Consider the following 16,402-nt stretch of genomic DNA (forward strand, 5'->3'; position numbering starts at 1 on the left):
TAAAGCTGGGCTGTTATTACGCACGTCAATATAGCTACTATTTTCAATGAACCATTCATATAATATCCATGCTTTTAATCCCTTTGGAATATGTTCCGAAACGTGTTATTAATTGACATTGAACTATGGGCTTTCCTTACGCATAAATCTGACATGCCGTGCTACAACCTCGGTTCGAAGTATGCCTTTAAAGTGTTAATATTGATTTTACAGACGGAGAGAAAAGATGGAGAGGCGAACTGGAAAGCCTGCAGCAGAACGACAACTGTTCCATGGAACAACGGAGGAAACGGTAGAAGCCATATCAAAGGAAGGGTTTGATTTTCGTTTTAGCGCCACGAGGGTAGGTGCTATACACGGCGCAGGCAGCTACTTTGCAAGAGAAGCAAAATATTCGGATTCCTATGCAGAGCAATCTGCGGGTGTAAAGAGAATGTTCGTGGCACAAGTACTGGTGGGGGAGTTTACACAGGGGAGCCGAGATCTCCGGCGACCGCCCCCCAAGAGTCCTGATAATCGACATGACTTGTTCGACTCCTGTGTGGATGATGTGAATGATCCAAAAATATTCGTCATCTTCACATTAGATCAGGTCTACCCACAGTACATCATCACATATAACTGATTGTGAAGCCCATTTCTGGTGTCCCCCGCCGTGATATAGCTGGAATATTACTAAACGCGGCGTAAAACTAAACTCACTCACACTTACTATTTTTTTATATATTCTATTGTACTTATTTTTATATATTCTATTGTACTTGCTTTTATATATTCTATTGAACTTATTTTTATATATTCTATTGTACGTATTTTAAGCACATATTGTCTAATGTGTGCGTGTGTGCTTACAAAGTCCTATATATATTTACATATGTCATGTTATACCTTCTTTTGTATATGTAGTTTTGTGCTTGGTTTCATACACTTACTTAGATTCTTATGTGTATTTCTGTTCCGAAATGTTTTAATGGCTTTCAGTATATTAATTCCTTATATATGAGATACACCTTGCAGGTATAACTAGAATTCCTATCCCATAATTAGCAGGTGAGACACACCTTTGCAGGTTTATAATGCCGAATATTTATCGCATGGAAGACAAATCTTGCATGTGCATACTGAAGATTACATTTCCCCACACCATCTTTTTTATGCTTTTCACCCCCAGGTATTTGGATTTACTTACGCATACTTATATATATTCACTGTCTAATGTGTACTTACATGTACATGTATATGTAAAGTCTTCTAGTTAGCCTACTTATGCTTGTCTTCTTTCGTATGTGTTGTTGTGTACTTTGTTACATGTACTTGCCTACTTTCTGATGTGTATGTGTTCATACGTATACATACTTTCGTATTTGATCACTTCACCGTCCTTTTTATATACTCTCCCAAAATAGAAACGCATTTGCCACAACAGCTATTGAAGGCAACGCCCAAATGGGAAGGGAGTTTTTATAAGCTATACATGTTGATAAGGCTTTCTATCTTTTATACTCAGAAATGTGGCTGCGACGTTACATGTATTATCTCACTTTAAAGTTAGCAGATTAATTTCGTGAAAATAAAATAATGCGTTTCTTTTTTGGGAGAGTATATGTTCCATTGGGCACTCTTTATAATGGCAACTGCTTGTTCTCAAAGTCATGTATATTAGACACACCTTGCAACTGAATGTAGCAGGATCCCTACCCCAGTCCCTACTTATGACAGATACCTTGCAGGTGTATAATGTAGAACATTATCCCAGGAAAGTACGTGATCTAGACTACCGTTGTCATTTCGTGGAAGCCGCGTAGGCTGAGTGCGTTAGATCACTGACGTTGTGTGCTGGGGACTAGATGTCTCACTTCGAGTATGGTTTCAAGGTCCGGATGGGACTCAACCCCAAAAAGAACATGAATCTCTACTTTACTGAGAAAGTGTAATCCCAAATATAACATATGTAGTATATCCCCAACACTTGCATATGAAACACACCTTGCAGGTGTATATACAGAATACGTACAGCTCTACCTTCATATGAAGACGCACCTTGCAGGTGTATATGCAGAATACGTATACGTCTACCTTCATATGAGACACACCTTGCAGGTGTATATGCATAATATATGTCCGTCTCCTTGCATATGAGACACACCTCGCAGGTGTATATGCAGAATACGTATTCCCCTCACTGCATATAAGATACACCTTGCAAGTGTATATGCAGAATACGCACCCCTCTCCCTTCATATGAGACACACCTTGTAGGTGTATATGCATAATATATGCCCCCCTCTTGCATATGAGACACGCCTTGCAGGTGTATATGCATGATACGTATCCCCCTTCCTGCACATGACAGTTGCAAGTGTATAATGTACAATACTCACCAACTGTATATGCAGAATACGTACCCCTCTTCCTTCATATGAGACACACCTTGCAGGTGTATATGCATAATACGTAACCCCCTCCCTGCATATAAGACACATATATGTTTAATACGTACCCTTCTAACTTCATATGAGGCGCACCTTGCGGGTGTATATGCATAATATATATCCTTTTCCTTGGATATCAGCAGAATGCATAAAGTAAACTTCATTACATAAATGTGTATCCCTCTCCCTTCATATGGGACACACCTTGCAGGTGTATATGCATAATACGTACCCCTCTCCCTTCATATGGGACACACCTTGCAGGTGTATATGCAGAATACGTACCCCTCTCCCTTCATATGGGACACACCTTGCAGGTGTATATGCAGAATACGTACCCCTCTCCCTTCATATGGGACACATCTTGCAGGTGTTAAACATAGTCTACTTCGTAGAAATCCTACCCTGCGTGGTAGTATAGCAAACTAGTTTACATTTAGTTCTAAAGTACACCGCCATTTGCCGCCACGTAGACTGAACTCTGTCCTTTAAGTTACGCTTGACATAACATCATTGTATATTCTCCGATACTGTAGCGCTTACTAGCTTCTCAATACATCTTCTTTGCTGTTGTCGTACCTTAAGACTAAATATACTGCTCAAAAGAACTGAGGGGCAACTCGATTGTTTCATAGTGCTATTGTTAATCTGTCATGACAGAATAGACTGGACCTTAATTAGACTGACAGAATGATAACAGTAAAATTAGTCGGGTCATCCTCGAGTTCGTTTGAGCACGATATATGTTCACCTTTGTTTTGAATAATCTACTGTCTGCAACATGTTATAAGTTTTATCAATATTTGAAATTGTCTACCCGGTTGGTTGGAGAGAGAAACGCTTTTCGGACTCTTGTGTAATGAATACCGATACCAACCAAATGAAGGATTCTGAAATGTCTGTATGGAAGCAAAAATAAGTTTGTATTGTTGTAGCATTAAAATTAGAATAAAGGTTGTCAGCAGCTTTCCCTTTCAAGTGTTCTTTGCAAGTTTTGTGGCTTTTTTATGTATTATGGGACTCTGGATACTATATGATAGGGAGCAGAAGAAAAGAGACACCTTTTCTTCCCTGGGATATTCGACCCTGGCTGGTTTAGTAACCTAAACATCTGGAATTTGGTAAGAGGGAAGACACAGGCAGAGTGAGTGAGTGAGTGAAAAAAGAGGGAAGACACACTGAGGCAGAGTGAGTGAGGTGAGTGAGTGAAAAAAGAGGAAGACACTGAGAGGCAGAGTGAGTGAGTGAGTTACACAATTATTCTCACACATTCCGGTACGACTTCTTTGAAACTGATCCTAACTGTCACAAGGCTAACTTCTTTGAGAGGCATTTTAGAAGTTGTATAGATGAAGGAAAAGTAATAGACTAGTGGTTTCTGACTCGTCAGAGAGATGAACCCCAACCGGAGGTATAACAAGCCACAACCTAAATTTATATCATGGTACATATCTACCCTTCATGAAAAGTAAGGTTGTGGTGGCACAAAATAGGTATGGCACATGGTATCCAACATGTTGCCATAGCAACACATGAAAATTTACACAAACACACATTTTCACGAAATGTGTGATAACTTCTGAAATATATCATATATTTCAACAAAACTGATTGCAAATTAAAGGACACAGTGTGGCCTTTGTTCACAACATAGATATGTATTTTGAAAAAAATTGTAATGGTTGTATTTGGTTCACCAAAAATGAAATCTTAGCCAAAATTGCAAATTCATGTGTTTTCAAAATTCAATGAAAGAATAAAATGACAAAAACAAGAGTAAGGTTGTGTCCATTAGATTGTTTAAGACTTCAGCTTTACAAAACCATCAATAAAACTGAGAATAGTTGTAATAAACTTGTTAATTTATCTGATTTTAATTGGGACATATTACAGGGGAAAAAAAACGAATATTTTATGGACACTTCAATTTGGGGTAAGTAGCCAATACATCTTTTGTTTGATTACCCCCATATACATATTAGGCAAGTTGTACTATGATCTGTCAAGGGAAAAAAGCAATTTGTATGTTTTGTATGACAACAGTATCGGGATTTGATAACAACCTAATAGTAAAAAGGGGTTGTCCCCCATCAAGCACCTGTTTTCATGATACATTGAGCACGACTTAAATGTACGCCTATGTTAATATCACATTATCACTCTCGTCAAGATATCTAATAGTTTCTACAAAATATGTAACTACAAGTTTATCTATTTGTTCACATATCCATAGAAAGAGTTATTCACATTTGAACCTACTTTGTGGGTAAGATCCAGACTATCACATATGCCAACAACCGTCATGTTTAAAACTTCTGTGTAGTATGATCAGTGTTAGTCACATTCTTCATCTCCATCACTGTCAGAGAATGTGGAAGAAGTAGTGTTCTGACAATCCTGTCCTCCACATTTACAAAATTCTGTGCATTTGAGGCCTGAATGGAGACACTGACACTTCTTCCCAACACTACAGTCGTTGTCTGTGCAATACAAGTGTGTGAGATTTCTCAGTTCAGTTGGAGCTATCTCCTTTGAGAACATCACAGGTTCCAAAGAACCATTCACATCTACTGCCCACCCATTGTCCTTGGGCTCACCAAGAACTGGCATGGGTACGTGACTTTGGCACCAAATGGCTATTTGGTACCTGGCTCTCCTCACATGCTCGGAGAAGGCATCTTCAGTGGGAGGTAGATCAGCAGCAGACTTGTCAGTCGTTGACGCCATCACATATCGCAGACGATCCAGAGTTGCACAGGGCTGGTCTTTTCTCGTGAATATTGACAGAATAAATCTCCTTGCTATTGTAACATCATCCTCAAAATTGCCTGACATACCAAATCTCCCCAAAGATGCATATTCTTCCTTGACATGTTGCAAGAGTTTGCTGTAAACAGTGGATTTTCCAACTTTGTAGAAGCTGCTAGTTGTGTCACAGCCAGTTAGTGTGTGAGCTGCAGACAAACTCTGACAGACATCATGTCCCACTGTTACAGCTATGGTACTGATGGGAACGTACCTCCGTCTGTTGGTGGACTGTGTGTTGTGTCCAGCTTCCATATATACAGATGATCTAAGCATGGCATTATTTGTATAGTACAGGAGAAGATCCATGACATCTGTGTCGTCACTTCGAATAACGATACGGTCATATCGCTCTGAAAAGTGAATTGCATGCAGCACCATCCTTGTATCGGCTTCCTCGTGGGAAGTGAATAGGTCCGTGAGATCGGACACACTGTTTTCATTGATACATTTTGAAATACAACCATCAACAAATCCACCAGCAATGATGAGTTCCTGTCCACTGAGAAGAAATTCTTTTCTTTGCAGAATATATTCTGAAACAAATACTGCTAAGCTTGCCTTGTTAGCAGAATTCTTTAGGAATTTTCTGTAGTTTGGAACTGTACGGCCACCTTTTACATCAAACGTGGCTCCTGACTCATCTCCACGTCTTTGTCGCTCCAACTGTTTGATTGAATTTGGGCTGTCATATCTATCAAACACAATGGCAATGGCGCCAACACCAAGACTGCTATCAAGATTTACCTTCAACCGTCGAAGAACGCAATGTCCTAAGTCATCAAAGGTTGTGAACTGTGTGTCTTTCAAGCTTTGCAAGAGTGCCATGCCATCAACTACATAAGCTGTGCTGGGACCTGTGTTCAAGCTGTGAACTTCATCACATGTAGCTTCAAGTTTCATTGCTAGATCAGATTTGGTGCATTTCCTCATCGTGCCATCATCATGGAAAAGGGAAGGTGGGACTGCTGCAAGTTCATGTTTAAGGACAGATTCCAAACTGACATCTCTCTGCTTCGATACAACCAGCAGTCGACGAAAAAGCACCTCAGAATCCACCATAAACCTGTCAGTCTTCTTTGTTGGCAAACCTTTGCGCATCTCTGAAAATGTCAGTACTTTCATGCGAGGTTCCGGATCCCAGAAACTCTTGTTCTTAGTTACTTTAACGAGGCGCTTTGCTAGGAAATCCTGGTGTTTCTTCTTGCCTTTATCCAAGAAGCCATTCAAACTTTTACTTACCTCAACTGAGGCAACCTGTCCAGTGGCAATGTTGATCAATTCTGAAGGCACAGTCAGTAGGTCAAATGGATTTTGATATTGAGAAGCAGCCTCCATGATGTTGGTAACATCCTGTTCATCCCTGACAAGCCTTGCATTTCCAAGTTCCTCATGTGGCTTATCAGTCCTGCTCCGATCACTACACAGAGGCTTAAACGCTTCAGCGTATTCTGCAGTGATATGCCTTGTCTTTAACCATCGGGTAAGAGCACCTTTGCGTAGTGTCAGACCAATAACTCCTCCTTTGCTTTTGCCATCCCTGTTGATGGTTTGTTCCAGGGCTTGATCTGTTGCCACACTACTGAAGCTGTGCCTTGAAGATCTTCGTATGACAAACCCAAATATATATATTACATAGATGAATGAACTTGTCTATGGAAAAACAGAATGCCTAGATGTTCACTCAGTGGGATTTCTCAGGAAACATGTTTCGTTCTTAAATTTTCTGATTGACCTTCAGGGACATTGCATGTTGTGACATATATTATGTTTTTGCAAGAGCTGTCAAAATTCTGTTTTACATAGAATTCTCTGTGTCTCGTGAAAGTTACAGAGTGTCCTTCAACAATATGTCGACACGTTCCACAGTTACCTCTGTTGCATCTAGACACAGTAGGATTTGATAAATTCTGTTTCTTTAAAATAAATTTGGCTTTTGTTAGTATCTTTTAAGATTCTGATTTTGCCTTTTGCTATTTATTACTTTTCTAGATTTCAGCATTGATTTCAGTTTTTCATCTTGTTCGAAGATGCACATATTTGTTTTTATGTTCTGGGTTCAAAGGATTATAAGTAGATACACAAGCAATTACTTTTTCCTCATTGGTTTGTTTCATCGTTCCTGTCAAAAGATCTTCTCTATTAAGCTGTAAAGCTTTATATATTCCGTCTTCAACAAGAGATTTTGGATATTCCCGTATTAGTAAAAACATCCTAAGTTCATACAGTCTTTGATTGCGGGTGTCCTGGTTTGAAACTATTGTACATATTCTTCGTGCCAGGATATATGGAAGACTTCTTTTGGTGTGGCTCGGATGACAAGATTTGAAGTTTAAATATTGTTTCGTATCTGTAGGTTTATAGGAGATATCTATGTCCAATTTCCGCCCCGATTTGATGACCATTGTGTCTAAGAAAGCTGTTTTAGTTTCATCTGCCTCCATAGTGAAAACAAGATTTTCGTCCATGCTATTTATTAGTTCGTAAAATGTATTTAGTTTCTCCTCAGAAAATGGCCAAATTATGAAGCAGTCGTCTAGAAATCTTTTCCAATTTTCCATGAAATAATGGGCAACATCCTCTCCAAGAATTTGACTGATTTTATGCTTGAACTTTTCCTCCAGATATCCTAAGACAAGTCATAAGTCGGCGCCATTTTGGTTCCCATGGCTGTTCCCTTTAATCTGTTTATAGTACTTATCGTCAAAAAGAAAATATTGTTTTTAAGATGAATTCAACTCTTTCAAAATGAATGATTTTGAAATTCGCTCAGGTATGTGTTCTTCACAACGGTTTAACCAATAATCCAACACTTTAATTCCTAGGCTATGTGGGATATTTGAATACAAATTTTTTACATCAAAAGTTACAAGTTTGCTTGTTTCATTAACGTTTTGTGGTAAAGAGGAAAGGAAATGCATGGTGTCACGAGTAAAACTTTTAACATTTGATGAGATTGGTTTCAATAAAATATCAATGAAATTACTGAGTCTATGTGTAGCACACCCTGGGCCTGCAATTATAGGTCGGAGTTTCAAATCTCCCGGGTGTTCCATCTCAACATAGCTGCTTTTAGGATTTTACATTGTCTTATGATCTCCTTACTTTTATGAATTTTGGGTAAGCCATAGAAATTGCTCGATTTGCAGTCAAAATGTGTTATATAATTTTATTCCTTTGATGTGAGCTCTTCTGAGTACTGACTGGTTAGGTTCTTTAATTTCCGAAGTACACTGTCTGACTCTTTTTCACTGCACGGGACATAAGTACATTTGTCGAGGAGTAAGTCCATTGCCATGTGTTTGTAGTTCGTTGAATCCATTATCACTGTTGCTCCGCCTTTGTCAACTTCTTTTATTATGATGTTTGGATCATTGGCCAAAGAGTTTAAAGAATCTCTCTGTTTGCTGGTTATATTAGAGTGTTTCTTGCTTGCGTTAGGAATTATTGGATAACTGTTTATTTGATCCACAAAATTATCCAAATGTTTGTTTGGTCCCTTTTTGGCGCACCAAAAACTTTTATTTCTAACTAGGGATTCCTCCCCATTTTCACACTCGAAAAAGTATTCCTCATTTCGGAGTTTTCTGCACAATTCAGTTAAGTCTTCTTTCACTTCATTGCAGTTACTTGATTTTGGGGTAGGTGTAAATTTGAGTCCCTTAGTTAATATTGTAATTTCATCTTCTGTTAAAGGGCGCCTGGACAAGTTAAATATCTTTATGTCTACTGTCTTTGGTTTTTCATCTTCCTTCTTTTCTTCACATTCCAAGTGTTGAATAAAAAAAGGATTTTCAGTGTTATAGTATCTGTGGCTTTGTGAGGGGAATACATCAGTTTTACCTTGATTTCAAGTGACACTGGATTCTGATTTGTGTATTCCTCCTAGTGTGTTTTCTGCTGGTATGGAACTCAAGACTGGAAGTGAACATTACTGTTATTCGTCATTATCCTTCCATTCTTGGTCTTGCTTCCGATAAATGTAACTGATCTGGATTTCGAATTGTGGTGGACTGACTCACGAAGTTTGGATTTTCCTTCATGTTTGTTTGATTTAGATTTCAGCCACGGATTATCAGCGTAGATTTTGGAAGAAAATTCTTGTTCGTACTTCTTCAGCCATGAGAGGTTTTTATCCCATCTGTTATAAGAATTGATTTCTTCTTTCTCACATTGTTGCTGCCATTGTTTGAATATTGTGTCGGCTGTTGTGCCCTGTGTAGTTTATATTATATACATATATATATATATATATATACATGTATATATATATATAATCACCGTTTTATCGCAGTTTTTTCCGAAGATCTTTGACACACTTAAGCACACGTGCACTCCCTTACGCACATGTGACCGTCCCAGATTAAACGCACAGTACAGTGAAGGTCAACACTGTTTTCGATCTGTCATACAGGACAACATTGATAACCCACTATAGTCTGTTTGCAGAGAAAACGTACCGATGAATGTCACTTTAAACCAAAAAGTAAATCGAATAAAGTGAAATTAAGACTGCGTATCTTCATAATTTTACCTTGCCAATTGAACACTTAAATCCGAGATTTTTATTCAACTTAGGGCTAAAGTTGTTTAACAAACGATCATAGTTTTACATCGCTATCATTAGTTTCTATTACAAGGGGGTATTCACATCAAATGAAACACCGAGAACAAGCAGGGATGGTCTAAGTTAACGCTCATCACGTACCGCACGTGCATTTGTTTCACTGTTCCAACTACTGCGCTTACCCCCTTGTAATACAAACCAATAATAGCGATCTGAAACTATGATTGTTTGTTAAACAACTTTTATCCTAAGTTGAATAAAATTCTGAGATTTAAATGTTCAATTGGCAAGGTAAAATATGAGGATTCGCAATCCTAATTTCACTTTATTTGATTTACTTTTTTGTTTAAAGTGAAATGCATCGGTACGTTTTCACTACAAACAGACTATAGTAAAACAGGTCATATCTATCTCATTCAATGCCGCTACAATCTCATAACCCAAAAGATTACATGGCAGATTAAAACAACTGACATTATTTATTCACGTTCTGAAAGAACGAGGGGCGGTGGGAAGCCTAGTGGTTGAAGCGTTCGCTTGTCACGCCTAAGACCCGGGTTCGATTCCCGACATGGGTACAATGTGTGAAGCCCATTTCTGGTGTCCCCAGCCGTGATATTGCTGGAATATTGTTAAAAGCGGCGTTAAACTCACTCACTCTGAAAGAATGATATTAAAAACATTCTTTGAAAGCCCTTACCATGGGCAAATTTAGAAACACGTATATTGAAGCAAAACAGTCTTACCGCATAGGTTGTTATTAATGAAAAGTGCATTTTAAAATACTGCTAGAATGTTTCATGCAGTGTTAAACCGTATTTACACCGTGGTGGTTTCAGTACTATTGGTGTGAGTGTCTCTACTGGCCACCCCATGCAATATTCTGACTACAGGGTCCAAAACTATCGTAACTCCTATCCTTAACATAGACTTACGACAGTCGTAGCGCTGCGATAGCTTTCTAAAACGGGGCCCAGGGTTCCATTTCACAAAGCGATCGTTGCGCTAAGGTGATCGTAACTCCCATACTGTAACATAGACTTACGACAGTCGTAGCGCTGCGATAGCTTTCTGAAAGGGGCCCAGGGTTCCATTTCACAAAGCGATGGTAGCGCTAAGGTGACCGTAACTCCCTTACTTAACATAGACTTACGACAGTCGTAGGGCTACGATAGCTTTCTGAAACGGGGTTCTGGACCGTCACGTGTAAGTATCGAATCTTAAACATTTTAGTGATTGATATTATGAGCACCAGGATATTCGGCCTGTTGAACGAAGGATTTAACAGTTAGACTGCAACGCTGTCCTAACATCACCACCTGTCCCGTACCATCATATTGTGCCACTAACATACACGAAGATTTTATAATTAAAGAAACAATATTTGCTTTCTTATTAAACGTTAAATCGTTTCTTGCTAACATTGTGCAGACAGTTTAAAATTCGACGCTTTGGAAAATACAATGTTGGATACGAGTCCTAATTTTGAATATATGTTCTCGTATATTTCACCTGGATATTTGACTTGCCTTTGCATGTGTTGCCACCAGCTGAGGTGGAGACACACCCCTTAAACCGATCACCATATATCATGGCTTTGTAAAAAGGGATTCCTTAACACATGGTCATGATAAAGTCTGAGCTGTCCAACATTTCGTGTTTTAAGACAGGTGTTTAACACAAGAGCGACGTTAAGCTTCCGCTTCTATATTATGAACTCAAAAAATGAGTGAGTAAGTGAGTATGGTTTTACGCCGTTTTTAGCAATATTCCAGCAACATCACGGCGGGGGGCACCAGAAATGGACTCCACGCATTGTACCTATATGGGGAATCGAACCCGGCGTGACGAGCGAACGCTTTAACCACTCCGCCCCCACAGAAAATGAAGCGTGAAACGATATACCGTGACTATATATTTACATCGTTTTTGAATTTCATTCATTTAGAATTATAATTTAAATAATTTTATAATATTCATTTCAAACTATAAGGTTAAATTAGTATTAGTTGTTGCAGAAACACTAGTTTTAACAGCATGAAAAATCACTTAATTTCAAATCTCCTAAACAGCAGAGGTATAACGATGACGACCTTGATTTTGTTCTATTCGTAACAAACTTCCGTTTATGTAAATCTGTCAACGCCACAAAACAAGCCTGAAGTCAACAACAGCTACGGTTCCTGATAAGATTTAGAGGTGAGGTGAGGTGAAATTGGGTTTAACGTCGTGCTTGAGAATATTTCAATCATATGACGACGTGCATGCGCGTGTATGTGTATGTGCGGCTGCTTGTACTAGCCCAGACTTAAGCTGGTTTTATAGTGCTAGCCCACTGAGATACCATGCCGCAGTGAAGCATGAATACCTCACTCAGACACATTATACTGACTCCGAGCCCACCAGTCCTTGTTGTACCCATTAATGCCGAGCGCCAGGCAGGGACCAACAAGTACCATATTTTAACGTCTTTTGGTATGACGCGGTCGGGGATCGAACCCGCGACCTTCCGCTCTCCGGGCGGACGCTGATAAGATTTAGAGAGGAATTCTCTTGGTTCCGCTGGTGTCAACGAACCGGCACTTTTCTTCCAGTTTCGAGGTGTTTAGGTTGGATGATAACAGAGTCATGTTTCTTATACAATGGCAGCTCGTCTATTTTGCGACATGGCGATAATATTAAATCGGCTACAATGGTATGTCACTATAGTAGTCATGTTATTCATGGACAATGCACGTGATTTTTGTATTTTCGTTTAAATAGTAGCGTTTGGAAATAGACGTGACCTCGCACTATGTACAGCGTCTCCACACCTATGTCCATATGGCGACGGTAGCTCAGTGGTTAAATTGTTCGCTTCTGTTCGAATCCAAAATTGGGTGTGATTTGTGAGCCCACTTCAGGTATCCCTGCCATGGCAGTGCTGGAATATTACTTCCAACAGCGTAAACTAAACTCACTCACTAACTCAATGTAAACAAACCCATTTACCCCTGGCCCATATATTCGTCCCTTGGATCTGAGAATGAACTCGATCATAATAGGTTGAATTAATGTAGCGTCACTGTGAACTCTGCTTAGCGGTGGATACGACGCGAAAAATGTTTCAGCAATAATAATACTAGTAGTAGTGGGTGTAGTAATAGTAGTAGTTGTTGTTGTAGCAGTAGTAGTAGTAGTAGTAGTAGTAATTGTAGTAGTAGTACTTGTAGTAGTAGTGGTGGTGGTAGTAGTAGTAGTAGTAACGGTGACGTGGCAGTGGTGGTAGTAGTAGTAGTGGTAGTAGTAGTAGTAGTAGCAGCAGTAGAAGTAGTAGTAGTACTAGTAGCAGTAGCAACAGCAGCAGTAGTAGTAGGTAATTAATGACTGACTGAGTTTGGTTTTACGCCGCTTTCAGCAATATTCCAGCAACATCACGGCGGGGGGACACCAGAAATGGGCTTCACACATTGTACCCATGCGGGGATTCGAACCCGGGTCTTCGGCGTGACGAGCCAGCGCTTTAACCACTAGGCTAGGTTCACACCCATAACCCCTACATGCCACTACCCCTACACTCCAGTACCCCTACAGCTAGTTAAAACAACACCTAGCATTTACCTGTCTGATATAATAGACTAATCCTAAAGAGGGATTAGTGCATGGAGCATAGATGAGATCAAGGGATGCATAAATGTGATTAGTCTTTTGTGGCAAGGAAATTAGTGGTCTCATGATGAAAACAAACCTCAACCCTGAGTAGAAGAAACATACAATTGGAAAAGTGTTGTGATTGCTAAATGTTGTTAAGAAAAGTTGTTATAGTGCACTTTAATGTTACATATATTACAATGTTGAGAAGTTGAGAGAAATAAAACGTGGAGATGATACAGGAAATTGAGATTGTTCCATACAGTATATAAGTGCTGACATGAAACAAACATGGCATCAACATGGCTGGTCTTCGCAATGTTGAGTTTGTTATGTCACGGAGAGGTAGCCGTCAAGTTCTGTTGGATGGATATCTTCACACTAAGAATGTTGAGCGACAGACCTGTGTACACTGGAAGTGTGTGCAGTCAACATGCAAAGGAAGAGTCACAACTGTTGGCGATGTGGTAAGAAATACGACTGAACACAATCACCCACCAGAGGATAGCCAGAAGGTCCGGTTTGTCAGCAACCTGAGGAAGAGAGCCAGGGAGGAGTCAATACCGATGCGCACCGTCTACAACAACGAGCTTACCAACCTGACTGATGACGAGACACGTACCATGCCCTCCTTTCCATCTGTTAGCAGTGCCCTGTACCGCCACCGCCAGAAGACGATTCCTGTCTTACCACAGACGAGATCAGAAGTCGACCTCCAAGATCCCTGGACGCAGACAGCAGATGGTAGACCATTCCTCCTGTTTGCGGACGGCCATGACGACAAGATCTTGGCCTTCGGAACACAAGAGAGTCTTGAAGCCTTGCAGTCAGCTGACAACCTCTACATGGATGGAACTTTCACAGCCTGTCCTGCACTGTGGAATCAAGCATACATCATCCATGCAAGACGTGGCAGCTCAACATATCCCCTCATCTTCGCCCTTCTTCCGGACCGCCAGACAACAACCTACTCCAGACTCTTCCGATTGCTCAAGGATGAAGTTCAGCAGAGACTCAACAGACCGCTTGATCCTGCCTGCATCCAGACCGATTTTGAGCTAGCAGCAATCCACGCCATAGAAACAGAATTTCCCACTGCTGACGTGAAGGGCTGTTTCTTCCATTTCTGTCAAGCCATCTGGAGGAAGGTTCAGGATCTTGGACTAGCTGTTGCCTACAAGGAAAACCCCGAAGTCACCAAGTGGATCAGGAGAGCAGCTGGACTACCTCTACTTCCTCAAGCCGCGGTCCAAGACACTTGGATTGAAGCCATGGATGACACTCCTGACGTCCCAAGAGCTGGCGACTTCAACGACTACATCGTGACAACATGGGTCGACGACACTGCCAGATTTTTTCTTCACCTGTGGAACCACAACTTGACAGCTGGGCCGAGGACAAACAACAACCTGGAAGGATTCCACAACCGTCTGAATCGAGAAATTCCACACAGGCACCCGAACATCTACAGATTTGTAGAAGTCATCAGGAGAGTCGAACACGCCGAGAGAGTGAGGATTGCTCAGATTGACTTTGGTGCTGCGCCAACAAACAGAAAACGAGTGTACAGAGAGATCGACAACCGTCTGTGCAGACTCAAGGAACAGCTTCAGCGTGGACAGAAATCCCCTCTTCAGTTTCTTGACGCCGTCGGCTACCTGCTCAAGCTTGGATAGACTGTAACACTGACACTTGAACACTTGTGATAATGTAATAATGTGGTCTTTCTCTCATCCTGATATGTTGATATGAAACACTTGTGATAATGTGATCTTTTGTTCATCCTTATATGATGATATGAAAACACTGAATGTAAATAGACTGAAAAACTTGACAATTGATCTCAATGATGTGGTACTTTGTGATAACACATGTATTAAAGTCACTTTTAAAATCTGTCTTGTGTCATGTTGTGCATCTTAAGTGGACCAGTCCACTGTATGGAATAGGTAACAGGCAGGAGATTAGTTATGCAACAGACCATAAACTATGTTGTTATAAGCTGTAGGGGTAGTGGCATGTAGGGGTAATGGCCGCCCCAGGTAATTAATGAAGTAATAGTAATAAAATGTCAATATGCAACCTGAAATTATTCAAAACTCGAAAAATAAAGTCAAATATACTTATCTCATCAAACAGAAATATGGCTGTCGGGTACAAGGTGTCCCGATCATGGCGTTTCAGCATAAGCAGGGTATTAAGATGGCGACTTTAGTGAATACAACGGAAAGGTGACATATGTATATATCCTTGTAACGTACATGGACGGACATTTATTACAGAGTAAACTAAACTCACCTGTTATTTGTCTCGTGTCAAAAGCGGTGCATTGATTAACCGTAAAATGAAAATGACATTTCAATGCAGGCAACTCGTAACGCTTCATGTCATCGAGAACTCGCATCACCGTTCAGGTAGGATATTACATTCAGGTATAACAATAACGAAAGTAGGTAGTTGTGACTTGGCTGTTGTGAAGCACTCACTGCACAGAGGTTGTCTACAGCTGTTTTGAGAACTTTAACAATTAGACTAACATTTAGTCTCTGAATGTATATAATTTTGACAGAAACAAACAATTCCTTTTAAATTGAGAAGGAGAACCAGTGAGAAGGGAGATTCAATACCTGAGGAAATCTAGACTTGCTTCATTTAGGGCTTTAGCACTGCAGGAATAGCTGGGCAGGAGGGAAAATATGTGGTTCGGGGACTTGAGACAGACTATTTGGCGTGTGACGTGCACTCTAACATATATACAGCCGGTGAATGTATAATTGTTTAGTTACATAACAGACTGGGGATGTTACTTCCTTCTCACGATACGTGAACTAGGTGTAATATAGTCCCAGTGCCGTGTTCTCTCTTGATCCAGAGCAGCAGTAATCCTAGAGCGCATCCGTGGTGTAGTAGATACAGTGTTTGTCTGGGAGAGGAAGGTCCGTGAGCTCCTTCTATTTTGGCATTAGGC

General features: G+C 40.2%; 2 protein-coding genes across 4 annotated transcripts in view; one reads left to right on the forward strand and one right to left on the reverse strand.

Moving 5' to 3' along the window:
• Nucleotides 1-3,415, forward strand: part of LOC124266981 (protein mono-ADP-ribosyltransferase PARP12-like) — a 38,036-nt gene extending 34,621 nt beyond the window's left edge. For 2 of the 3 annotated variants that reach the window (XM_046701824.1, XM_046701823.1), the window contains one exon: nt 214-3,415. In XM_046701824.1, coding sequence (XP_046557780.1) covers nt 214-625 — 412 coding nt within the window. In that variant the 3' untranslated portion in view covers nt 626-3,415. The remainder of the gene's footprint in view (nt 1-213) is intronic. The other variant, XR_006895918.1, reaches the window with a different exon arrangement.
• LOC124266982 overlaps nt 1-15,830 on the reverse strand; it is an 82,511-nt gene extending 66,681 nt beyond the window's left edge. The window contains exon 1 of the mRNA XM_046701825.1: nt 15,733-15,830. The gene's annotated coding sequence lies outside the window, so the exon portion shown is untranslated. The remainder of the gene's footprint in view (nt 1-15,732) is intronic.
• Nucleotides 15,831-16,402: the final 572 nt, after the last annotated feature.

This window comes from Haliotis rubra, unplaced genomic scaffold, assembly GCF_003918875.1.
Source record: "Haliotis rubra isolate DU_JTF1 unplaced genomic scaffold, ASM391887v1 Scf1290, whole genome shotgun sequence".
NCBI classification, from domain to species: domain Eukaryota; kingdom Metazoa; phylum Mollusca; class Gastropoda; order Lepetellida; family Haliotidae; genus Haliotis; species Haliotis rubra.